This window comes from Felis catus, chromosome B1 (genome assembly GCF_018350175.1).
Source record: "Felis catus isolate Fca126 chromosome B1, F.catus_Fca126_mat1.0, whole genome shotgun sequence".
In the NCBI taxonomy this organism is placed as follows: Eukaryota; Metazoa; Chordata; class Mammalia; order Carnivora; family Felidae; genus Felis; species Felis catus.
Window position 1 is genome coordinate 33,835,980 of NC_058371.1, and position 13,003 is coordinate 33,848,982.

A 13,003-nucleotide genomic window follows, 5' to 3' on the forward strand; every position below is an offset into this window, starting at 1 on the left:
GGGTGGGAAAGAGCACTGGCGTTGGAATCAGGAGAGCCCAATTGGTCCTAGGGGTTATTTAACTTAGATATATCTTTTTTTTTTTTTTCCTGGTGGAAATGATTGAGAATCGTTTTAAAACCTAATCCTTCAGGGGGCACCTGGGTGGCTCAGTTGGTTAAGTGTCAGACTCTCGATTTCAGCTCAAGTCATGATCTCAAGGTTCATGGGATCAAGCCTCACTGTCAACGCAGAGTCTGCTTAGGATTCTCTCTCTCTCTCCCTCTCTCTCATCCCCTCCTCAGCCCATGTGCTCTATCTGTCTCTCTCTCTCTCAATAAATAAACAAATCTAATCTTTCAGTACTAGTAAATAAAATACAATAATGTCATATAATTTCACTCATATGTGGAATTTAAGAAACACAACAGATGAACATAAGGGAAGGAGAGGAAAAATAAGTTACAAAGAGAGGGAGGCAAACTGTAAGAGACTCTTAAATACAGAGAACAAACTGAGGGATGGTGGAGGGGTGGTGGGCGGGGGGTGGGCTAAATGGATGATGGGCATTAAGGAGGGCACTTGTTGAGATGAGCACTGTGGATTATATGCACGTGATAAGTCACTGGGTTCTACTCCTGAAACCCATACTACACTGTACATTAGATAACTTGAATTTGAATAAATAAATTTAAAATTAAAATATTAAAATAACAAAATAATGTAGGGGAAGGTCTAGAAATCTGCCTTTTCCTTGAACTTGATAAAATGTATATCTGCTTGTACCTCATTCACTGTGTTTTATTACTAGAAGAATTGAAACACTGATAAGCTATTGTTTTGCTCAACGTAAACCACTTCAGTAGGAACATATATTCACCCAACCCCGTGGGCCAGTCGAGAGAAAAAGCTTATTAGCCGAGGTTTTTGAGAGCCTTAGGCAGAAACAGACTCATTCGGCAACGTTTTGTTGGTGAGGGTAATGTGAGAAGTAAAAACACTTACTTGCTTTTTTTCAAGTAAAGCACTGCAATTTTCCCATTAACTGTCATTTCGTACTTCAATTCAGTTTCAAATTTTTCCTGCAAAAATGCACAAACATTCGCTGGTAGTTATAAATACACAAATAATTGATTTGGCTGCGTTCATCTTTTAATCATCAGCAAACAATGCCTGCTTTCTTTAGCAGTAGTCCATATAATAGCAAATGTCTGCTTCTGGTCTCTTTTAACAAATCACACAACTCTGCCACCTGAATGGACAAATTACCTGAGACCTGTATATCCATCCATCTATCCATCCATCCACCCATCCACCCATGCATTTTACAAATATTATTTCAGTTATAGGCATCATATATATACAAATATTATTTGAGTTATAAGCATGACTCTATTTGGTTCCGGAAATTCAACGCTAAGCAAGAAAAAATTGATGCCAACTGTCAGGAAGCTTAAAATCTTGTGGAAATACAGATAATAAAAATGATTTATATGATAAGGGACATAAATATGAATGCAGTGTAGGGTGTCTAACATCTTAAGGTCAGAAAAGGCTTTCCTGAGGAAGTAACATGTAAGCCGAGACATGAATTAGCCAGGTGAAGCAGGGTGGGGAAGTTATTTGAGAAGAAGGAATAGTAAGCACGCAGACCCAGAGACCTCAAAGACTCTTACAGATGATTTTTGGTCTGGAGGTCTTCTCAAGGCTAAATGGAAGCTAGAATATGGACAAAACAACAGAAATATGTATTCGAAAGCAGAATGAAGTCATCAGGAAGAAAATAAGTCTTAGGAGTTCAGAATGGGAAAGTATTACCTCAAATAAACCTCATGGAGAAAAGGAGAATGGTTGGAAATTGAGATTTTTTTTTATATATCCAAGAGGAGATAGGACTGTACAGAAGTGTGTTAAAGAAGATGTTATTGTGTGCTGAATGTTGATTCTGTTCTATAAAACAGTGAATCTAAAAACTCCCTGCGGAGTGCCAGGACATTGTTATTAAAGAGATCTAAATATGTCAGACCAAATATGACTGAGTGCGGTTTTCTCTGCTTTTCTTCTCTCCTCCGTCTCCTGGCCAGAGCAATACCTGAGCTCAGCAAAGGACAATAGTGAATTTGGGCCTCCAGATCAGAAGGATTGTGCCGGGGTTTGCCATCTCCAAAGTCAACCATTATGGCCCACATTCCCTTTAAATGATCAATTATTGGAGTCTTCTCTGAAGTCAAAAACTCCTAAGTACAATGTGTGGATCTAGATGAGGAGAGGCTGCTGTAATTCACATCATGTTTATAAACACCAGGGGCTGGGGGGAAAAAAAGCCTGAGGGTTGAAAATAAAAATTATAGGGAATCATTGTAACCACTTATTATTCAGGTTTAAGAAAGGCCAGATGGAATTAAAATATTTGGAGGATAGTAAATGTAATCTTCCACCCAGAAGAAGCTTCCAGATATGCATTTCCTGTCAGCAATGGATTTTTGTAGATTTTCACCTAAAATTTATTTGGTGGTGGTTTTAGAAAAGATTGTTGCTTTTGGACTGGAAGTTTTAGCCAACACTAGCATAGAGATTATAGACGAAAGGAAACAGCAAGGAAGAAAACAAGTCTTTGTGAAACAGGGTGCTCTAGGTGATGTTATAACTGTACTTTCCAAGTAGAAGTCCATGGTGGAAAGCAATGCCTGCTAATAAAAAGCGTATCCTACTTGTATACAGCCTGGGTCCTGAACTATGGGTTAGAGAGGAAAGATGCACCTTGATTTGGACAGTGTCCACTAGATGGAAATTATTTGGAGCCCAATGAATAAGGTTAGCTGGCCATAAGGACATATAAACAAACACTTCCTCCAGGAGAAACACCATCCATGGGTAAGGTTTAGTGGGTGAATTGAGAAGGCCACCATCCTGGACGTTCCTGGGAGGGGAGCAAGAGGATGAAGTCAAGATGATGCCCATGCACACAGAAAATAAATAGCCAAGGAAGCCCTCGAAGTCCCAGGGAGGTGTGGTTCCAGTAATACAACTGTTGCCATGACATACAGTAGTCTGAGGCCTCCAGAAACTCTGGTGGACCCAGCTAAGACCTGAAATTGTTCCCAACATAAGGAAGGTACTGGGCCGCCAGATGTTTTATTTTGTGACATGAGCCAAGAGCCTGGCAGTTTGGGCCTCAAAGGAAGTGTGTGGGCTCTATAGGCAGAATCCTGGGAAGATAGGAATTACCTTTGAATATTAAGTTCCCAACACCCAGGACCTTAATTAAGTACTTACTGAATACATTTCTATGCAGATATATGGGTAATATATTCCAGTTACACTAATTCATGGATGTGCCCATTTGTTCATTTGTTTATTATCCATTTGCTCATTTATTCAACAAATAGTTATTCAGTTTTCCTTATGCCATGCATACACAGCATAACCAAAAATACGATAATGAAAAAAACATGCAAATTTCTACTCAGCCCCTGAGTATTCCTTCCAGAAAATTTTTTCAGAGGACTATTTCATGATGCCAGGCATGATGAAGTCAGAAGGATGGGGCCATGCTCTTGGCACAGCTGAAGGTAAAGCCAGTGCCTCTGTTCTCTAGACCAGTAGAGGGCACAGTTGATTAATAGTACGTATGTTGTTGACAGCGCTGCTATTAAACATGGGGGTATATGTGCCCCTATGAATCAGCACCCCTGTATCCTTTGGATAAATCAACAATAACCAAATTATAGAAAGAGCCCAAATGTCCATCAACTGATGAGTGGGTAAAGAAGGTATAGATAGATAGATAGATAGATAGATATAGATACACACACACACACACACACACACACACACACACACAATGGAAAACCTCTCAGCAATGAAAAAGAATGAAATCTTGCCATTTGCAACAACATGGATGAAACTGGAGGGTATTATGCTAAGTGAAATAAGCCAGGCAGAAAAAGACAGATATATCTTTGTATTCGTATGTGGAATTTGAGAAACTTAACAGAAGACCATAGGGGAAGGGAAGAAAAAATAAGTTACAAACAGAGAGGGAGACAAACCATAAGAGACTCTTAAATACAAAGAACAAACTGAGGGTTGATAGGGGTGGGAGGCAGGGTAAGGAGGGCAGGGAAATGGGTGATGGGCATTGAGGAGGGCACTTCTTGGGATGAGCACTGGGTGTTGTATGGAAGTGATGAATCACAGGAATCTACTCTCAAAGCCAAGACTACATTGTATACACTATATATTAGCTAATGTGACAATAAATTATTAAAAAAAATAAAAAAATATTTAAAACATAATAATAAGTATACAAGTCCTCCTCTTCCCTGCTTTGAGAAGTGATTAATTTGACTGAGAATGTATATAACATCTTCAGGATATAGAGATCCCTTCCGTCACATGCATTCCAAATTCTAGTTATTTTGAATAATTGCTAATCAATTCTTTGCACGAGGAGGACTGATAATCTCAACGCAGAAACCACGAAGAGAGCTTCTTTTTTTTTTTAACATATGAAATTTATTGTCAAATTGGTTTCCATACAACACCCAGTGCTCATCCCACAAGGTGCCCTCCTCAACACCCATCACCCACCCTCCCCGGCCTCTCACCCCCCATCAACCCTCAGTTTGTTCTCAGTTTTTAAGAGTCTCTTATGCTTTGGCTCTCTCCCACTCTAACCTCTTTTTTTTTCCTTCCCCTACGAAGATAGCTTCTAACAACTTGGCTTATTTGTATAACAGAGTTCGTATTGGCCATAAGCTGTATGTGAACAAAAAGGGAAGATTCTGTGGAAGGAAAGAGAATGTGCCTGCTGCGTGTTAGATAGACAAGGAGGCCCTGGCTTCTATGGTCTATGCTTGTGAAACAAGTGTCATGGCATGGGGCGCCTGGGTGGCGCAGTCGATTAAGCTTCCGACTTCAGCCAGGTCACGATCTCGCGGTCCGTGAGTTCGAGCCCCGCGTTGGGCTCTGGGCTGATGGCTCGGAGCCTGGAGCCTGTTTCCGATTCTGTGCCTCCCTCTCTCTCTGCCCCTCCCGCGTTCATGCTCTGTCTCTCTCTGTCCCCAAAATAAATAAACGTTAAAAAAAAAATTAAAACAAAACAAAACAAGTGTCATGGCAGAACTCAGCAAGCCTGACCAGGCAGGCCTGAAATATCAGACATGCAGCAGCACAGGACCTTATATTTGTAGACAGAACACGTTCATAGGGACGTGAAAAAAGCCCCATGGTATGATCGCCGCCTAGAATACAGGGCATTGTTAAATCTGAATTCCAGATAAAGTGAGTGATTTTTAAATACAAGCATGACCCACATGATATTGGAGATGACGTCTACAAAAAAAAAAAAGCTTTCATTGTTTATCTGACGTCCAAATTTAACCGGGTGTCCTGTATTTTTATTTGCTAGAATCTGGTGATTCTATACACAGTAGTCCAGGCACTGTAAGAATGAGAGCTAGACATCTGTGACGAGGGAAAGGAGGTGAGATTCTGAAATATCAGAGGATGAAGACAGTGACTGGGAAAAGCAGATCAATGCCTTTGGAATGTTTCTTCAGCCAGGAATTGTTTTTTGTGGTTTTTAATGGTTTGATCGATCACATTCTTGCTGGCCGGTACTTCAAAGGCATCAACCAGCACCTGAGAACATCAATGCTAGTTGAATAATACTAAAAGGCAAACATGATTGAGTTACATGTATTTGTGAGATGGTCGGAAGCATTCAGTCCTCGCCCTGTCACATTCTTCATGGCTAATAACATGTTACCTCCTACTGTTGACAACTGAAGGCAGCAAGGAGACTCTTGCAAATATACTCCACAAAACGACAAAAATAAAAATAATATTCACCCTATAAAGAAACATTAAAGCCCTCCAATCGCTTAGGCGCATTTCCCTTTGGTTGTCTATGGAATTTGGTGTAATGTTTTTATTTCCCCCAAAAGGTAAGATTGATGTGTTCTGTGGGGATTTCCTTGAATCAATGAACATTTATGGAATACCTTCCATAGGACAGGTTGAGAGGTGAGGGTAAGGAGGAGCAGAGGCATGTTAAAGGTAGAAAAAAAAACACTTTTTTTTTATTGACGTGGGCCGTTTCAACCCAGATGAGAAGATTAAACTTATTCTCACAGTCACTTGGACACACACACACACACACACATACACGATAATGATAGTGAAATCAATATTAAGAGAAAATCAAGAGCCAAATGGTGTAACACTGGCCATTCCTGAAGCATGACTCCAGGAAAAGGATCTATCAGTACATATACAAATATTCCGTGTTTACTTTACAAGAATAGAATATGAACTGGGTGTTACATAGGGGGAGAACATGTTAAATAGGAAAAAAAAATCCATAAGAAGGGCCGAGTGGTAGAAATAAACATATTGCCAAGAAAGGCTTTGAGGTTACCAAAGCTGACTAAAAAGGAGGTTGTGTTGAGAAGCAGAAAGATAACAAAACGGCTTAATAAACCATTATATTAAGGAAAAGAGCCATGACAGTTAGTCAGAAGTAGAAGGTGGTGATTTATATAAGACAGTGCCATAGCATAATCATGAGCAGGGAGTTAATAATTGCATCCTGCTTTGCTTTGCACGTAAGTTTTCTCCAAATAGCCATATAAAGTAAGCATTCCTATCATTATCTCAATTTTAAGATGAAAAAATTGAAGCTCATCAGTGTCTAACAGAGAAAATTAACAAAGCTAAGATGTGAATATAAACAAGCCTTTTGAATTCAGATCCTTTACACTTTTACTATGAATCAAGAAAAGATAAGGCTTATACAATCAGTGAATCGAGTTGTGGACTAGAAAAATAATGTATTGGCAATAAATATCAAGCACATTGTATCAACTGCATCCATCCACTCAATTCTTCCAAAACTTAAGACTGATCATCTAATAGGTGTCAGTAATTATTCTAGAGTTTTTCAACAAAATAAATTGTTCAAAAGCTTAAATTTGTTTTGTGAGGGATTCACTTTAAAGGTATCTGGCATTTTTAAGAGAATACTGGAAAGCATTTGAAGAGGGCCATACTGATGAGGAACCCAGTGCATACAGGTCCCATTTAAATTTACCAGAAACATTTTGTTGAGAGAGAATAATTTCAATAAACAGGGTCTCCTATGGTTCTGCTATTATAAACATGTTTGCTTTAGAAGAAATCATCTGTGGGGAAGCTTATCCAGTGGGGAGGATATGTACTCCCAGTGAGTTGCATCTTACAATATTTCTACAAGTTATTATTTATGTCTCATTTATCTGTATTTTTCCTGTCTCCCAGCAGAAGACTCCTGAGTGCAGGTAATGAGAAAACTGTTGAATGGATCATCATGTTTTAGCTTTTAGCTTTTGACTGAGACTGTGTTGTTTCATTAAGTAGTAAGAATTCTACAAACTTCAATAACTTTCTCTTTAGGAAAGACAAAAATAAATTTCATGTTTAATTACAGTAATTCATCTTAACTTAATATGCATATATATATTAATTGATTCACAATATTTTATCTTCTACTTCAGTTTTAATGTTCATGGTTTTGTTTGTACGTGTGTACATAGATATGCAGATGATCGATAAGTAGATAATAGATAAAATAAACTGTATCTAATTTCTTTGGAAGTACACAGAATTAGAAATTACCATAAAAGTATTAAGGTTTACTCTCTGTGTGACCTTGGACAGTTTATTTCAACCGTCAGAACCTTAATCTGCAAAAAAATGAGGCTCAAAATAGAACATTGGGTTATTGTGACGATTAATAAAAATAATATAGGTCAAATAACAAATAAAAATGTCTCTATATAAATATGTGTACATATTTATATATTAGAGTTATATATCTATATGCATACCACCTGTAAATATATGCATTTTTTTTTTCAGGACTCTTCGTTAAGTCAAAAGAGGTACCTGTTGTTCTGGCTTCTTGACCTCTCTTTTATGTAGTGAATGAAGTCTTCTGGGATAAACCACTTCATAGTTCTTCACTCCAGAGAGTTCTTTTATCGCGTTTACTGAGGAGGGAAAAAAAGGTAAGAGCAGATTGAGTGAAGCAGAAGAAATAAACAAGCCGGTTGGTAATAATCAGCCGTATTGCATTTCGGCAATAATGCCACATACAGAGGCTTAACTGAGTTTTATGCCAGAGTAATTTAAGAGTAGAGAGACAAAATCAGAAACCCACTCTTCCTCTCAGATCTTTAGCCTAGACCTTCACATACATCCCCACTGAAAGCTTGCAAGTGTATCTCTATTTGGTGAAAGTATTTCTTTTGGATTTTTCCATTTCTCTTTGCTACCTTGAATCTTCTGCGGAGGAACGTAGCAAGCAATACAGGCCAGCACAGGAAGGCAGAAACCAAACTAATCTTCTACGACAATCTTCTGTCAGTGTCAGCATAATTGAGTAGAAGTACTCTGAAAACTACACAGTGTTACAAAAATGAAATCAATGATGTATGCCATTTCTGATTCTAATATTTTTTCGTATTGTCCAATAGCAATATTTTACATTAACGAAGAAAACTATGATGCAGTAATAAAGCTCCAATGCCAGCTACATAGAATGTTTGGCTTTTGCAATACGGGTAAATTTATTTTTGCATACAAAGCATGAAAAGAATAAAAATTAGAGAAGCAAACAATTAGAGCACTATTACTGGTCCGGAAGGGAACTTTGAGCCTGGAGCCATATGGAAAGACAATTGAACATTTATCTCATCCAACCTTCTATCTACATTTTGAATTCTCATCTCAGCATTGTTTCTACAAGTTATTTTTGAGATGAATTCAGTTTTCCGAAAACTAACACTGAATTTTCTATTTTCTTTTTTATTTTCCCACTTGATGGAGTCCTTCCTCCGTGTAGAATAGTGTCTAAGTAAATGTCAATAGATCAGCTCTTTGGCTTCTGAAGGGGCTACTGGTCTACCCAGAATATAGATGCAGTAGAAACCAAAAATCAAAGTATGGGCCCAGGCTGGCCATTTACTAACACTGTGGTCTGGAAGGGCTTTAGTTCTCTGGGTAATGACTAGAGTGCTTTCTAAAGATAATCCCAACTTATTAAAGCACTCAAACCTAAATTCTATGGTAATATAAATTTATATTATTTTTTGATCTTTTAACAAATAACATTGAGTATTTTTTGTCAGTCATCTTGGGTGACTTGTACGCTTATCCCAAAGATGTCCCAGAGAATATTTTTTTTTAAATGTTGTTTAGAAACTAAAGCAGAAGCTTTAATTTTTTTTTTAATGCTTATTTATTTTTGAGACAAAGAGAGACAGAGCACCAGCGGAGGAGGAACAGAGACAGAGAGGGGGACATGGAATCCAAAGCAGGCTCCAGGCTCTGACACGGGGCTTAAACTCACAGACCGCAAGATCATGACCTGAGCCGAAGTTGGATGCTCAACTGACTGAGACACCCAGGCAACCCTAAAGCAGAAACTTTAAAAAATTCCTAGTTATGTCCATTTTCTTTTATCATTTTAGGATGGCTAAATGCACTTGACCACTTAAGAGCCATTGGCTAAATCTCATTAGGTAAAAACCAGGCCATTAAAGGGATATGCAATAGCTTTTCTTTCAATGAGATTTACTTGAGATTTACTCTTGAAAACATTTTGAAAACATTTAAAATCATGGAATCAACCCTAGGATACTGGAACTTTGGGTTTGGTTCTAATTTTTTAATTGGTTAAAAAGACAGAAGATTAAATGACCTTTAAGGACAGTTCATGTAGTCTATGGTTTTCTGCAAACAAATACCGAATTCTCTGTAATCTCTTTGAAGAGATGAGGATCATTTGGAGAAAGTTGTAATTGGTTTTGATAAAATAAGTCTCATTACATAGACAAGACTTCAAGAACTAGATAAGATACCTCAAGACCTTCTTGCTGTTGCGGAGATAATCACTGGGCATTTTTATTTCTATTTAATTTATTTTTTGTAAAGACCTTCTTGCTGTTGCAGAGATAATCACTGGGCATTTTTATTTCTATTTAATTTATTTTTTGTAAAGACCTTCTTGCTGTTGCAGAGATAATCACTGGGCATTTTTATTTCTATTTAATTTATTTTTTGTAAAGGAAAACAATAATATTATTTATCAAAAAATTTTATAACAGAAATTAAAAAGCCTAAAGGAACATTAAATCGATCATTTTAGCATTGAGTTAAAATTTTCCTAATTATCATAATTATGTCAAAATAATAAGATGCCAAGAGGTTCAGAAAATTACTCTTGCCACAAATTAACTGACGGTACTGACACAATTCCCTGAAGCTTCTTGCAAACCTGTAATACCAAACAAGCACACCATAAGGCAACCACATGCTGTCTTGTGGGTTATGTCCAATCGGCGCAATTAGTCCCATTAATATGGAGTTCATGAAGCCATATAGTCACCAATGTGCAGCCAAAGTAACTCTTCTGACAATGCTGTTTGAAAATTGGTTTTCATCCATGGTACACTATTCCAAGAGTAAATATCAGCCCAAGTTGCCCTTGGGTCATAAAATAATAACTATCCGGCAGATTCTTTTTATCAAAGCAAAAAATGATAGCCCACACACATTCCCCTTTCAGAAGGGGTGAGGGAAACAGGCCATCCGGCCAATGCAAGTTTTCTTGACATATACACGCATCTCCATGCTTCTACTTAGTATCTAAATCTTAACATTTCATGAAATCGGAAACTACCCATTGACTTAAATATGAAGTCAAATATGTACATTAGTGGAGAAATTTACCTCCAGATCTTTGATGTCTGCACACTTCCAAATGGCAAATAAAATCTATCAACAAAGAAACCAGAATACTTTTTTAAAAAGTCTCTGGCAACCTCTCACTATCTTCAGTGTGCAAGCAACAGATTTTCGGCTCTTCCCAAGCTCTTGCAACATAGTACATTCTCTACAAGAAACAGACTTTCTCTTAATGGCTCTTATCTTTGTGGGACCAAGACGGCCCCTGAAAGAATGAGATTCAAATGATCACAGATGACCCAAGTTAGAGATACACAGCAGACCGAAATATCGTTTGGCTCAATCATCCTTCAGGTTGATGGAAATGACGCAGCCTCCTCCCAGCTGAATAAAATCAGGCTAATTACTTGGAAGCCTGTGGAACAAACACAACTAACTGCCATCCTGGGATTACACAAATCCGAGATGTAACACAATATGTTTCTACTAATTCATTTTAGTACTCGCTTTCTCTCTCTCCCACAGAACTCACACGTTGGATTACTTCTGGCCGGCAACACTAGATCGAGAAAAAACAAAACTATTATTTTGGATTGCCTGAGATAATGATTTTACTGTATATTGGTTTTAGAAAAGCGAATACTCATTGGCAAGATTAATATCACAGGCACTGGTCTGGATTGCCACGTTCTGTTTTAATGTGTTTGGGGGAAATTTTGGAGTTTAGCACATTTGTGTATAATATTTGGCATTTTCATTTTTGATCACATCTGTTCCAAATCGTTTAAAGAATGTCTTTCCAAACTAAACACATGACATTAAGCCCCGGATCAGAGTTTATTCAATATTGACTTCAGATCTGGGCTGCGCTGCACCCCCTCAAACTCTGGCGATTGGAAGCTTAGTGTAGTAAAAGTGACGACAAACATCGAGGAAAAATGCATCCTCATTAAATCTATCATTTTGGCTATGAAGATTAAATTATAAATGCTCTTGAGGCTCATCCAGTCATTTTATGAAGATAAGAAAGAATTGTTAATTTGAAACAAAATAATTTTAAAAAGTACTGTACCCTCTGGATATCCTGTTGAAATATATTAAAGAACTTTCTCTTTTGTCAGTGCACGTACATCTCACCCCCAAACAACTGTTGCATCCTTTTAAATATTTGGGTTTTTTCCTATGATGAAATCCTAGAAGTTATTTTTCTCAGGGGATGGTGAAGTGCGTACAAACAGCTGGCCTAATTATACTTCATTCTTTTATTTCATGTCTGTGGAAACTGGGCACAAGTCATGGTCCGAGGCACATATATTTTCTTTGGATGGTGGGGGCAGATCAACAAAAAGGAAGAGATGAGAAAATGAGAATTGCTTTATTTTTTACATTCCGGCTGGGAAAGAAATCCATGTAGGAATAATATCAGTGGGAATAATACTCACTGCCAAGGGGACAGTCTCGAAAATAAAAAATGGAAGGTAAAGTGGGGGGGGGGGACTCTCTGTTCAAGATAGAAGATGAGGGGGTAACTGTCGGTCACCCTGTTCTCACAAGAGATACTGCAAACCCTCTGTCCCCACCACCAAATACTTGAAGACATCACGGTTTTAGGCATGGTTTCTAAGGAAGCTGTCTCTTGGTGCCATGTTGTGAATGCAAAGATGACAGAACAGAATCAGCTAGTATGCCCAATGTGGTGAAAAGCCTGTCATGTGGGTGGACTCCAGGGTTAGCTGTTAATGGATCCTGCTTGATCTTTATGCTGTTCAATAAAGCTAGTTCCCAAGCAATTCTCAGGGGCCAACCAAGTGAGGGATCCCAAAGAATTTTTAGAGATAGCACTTTTGGAGACATGTAGGGAAAGAAGGTTTCTATTAAGGTTGACTCCCAAAGTAGAAATTGAAGTCAATAACTTAAATGCCCAGTACAGTTCTATAGTAAATGATGTGAAGTAAAACTCTCAGAAGCCTGGAAAAGAAATCAGAAACAGTGGGGAGGAGGTGGGGAGAATTACTTTTAGTGACCAAGTAGGGAGAGTGCAAGAGAGAAGAGAATCTTTCCCTCCCTAACCCTATACTTCTTGTTGATGATCTGTTCCCATTCCTACATCTCCGCAAGCACTCTAAAACCCAAGAAAAGATTGAATGGGAAGGATTTTCACGCACCGAAGCTAATGTGGTGACTTAAATAAGCTCCGGAAATAGAAATAAGTTAAGGAAATGATTAAATTTAACCAACATCTAATTGGTGAATTTCTCAGAAATGGAGGGACATGCCAGAAGTCACTTATTAT

At 38.0% G+C, this 13,003-nt stretch overlaps 1 protein-coding gene and 1 long non-coding RNA gene across 6 annotated transcripts in view; one reads left to right on the plus strand and one right to left on the minus strand.

Moving 5' to 3' along the window:
- The window catches only part of ADAM28 (ADAM metallopeptidase domain 28), a 74,414-nt gene that overhangs the window by 60,609 nt on the left and 802 nt on the right, over positions 1-13,003 (minus strand). For all 4 annotated transcript variants that reach the window (XM_045055378.1, XM_006930633.5, XR_006596459.1 and 1 more), the window contains exons 2-3: positions 7,909-8,012; positions 985-1,061 (exon numbers count right to left, since the gene is read on the minus strand). In XM_045055378.1, coding sequence (XP_044911313.1) covers positions 985-1,061; positions 7,909-8,012 — 181 coding nt within the window. The remainder of the gene's footprint in view (positions 1-984; positions 1,062-7,908; positions 8,013-13,003) is intronic.
- Positions 1-13,003, plus strand: part of LOC111560109 — a 59,433-nt gene that overhangs the window by 29,149 nt on the left and 17,281 nt on the right. The window contains exons 3-4 of one of the 2 annotated variants that reach the window (XR_006596461.1): positions 7,882-8,030; positions 11,236-11,956. This is a non-coding gene — a long non-coding RNA (uncharacterized LOC111560109). Of the gene's footprint in view, positions 1-7,881; positions 8,031-11,235; positions 11,957-13,003 lie in introns of those variants that run through there. The other variant, XR_002741667.2, reaches the window with a different exon arrangement.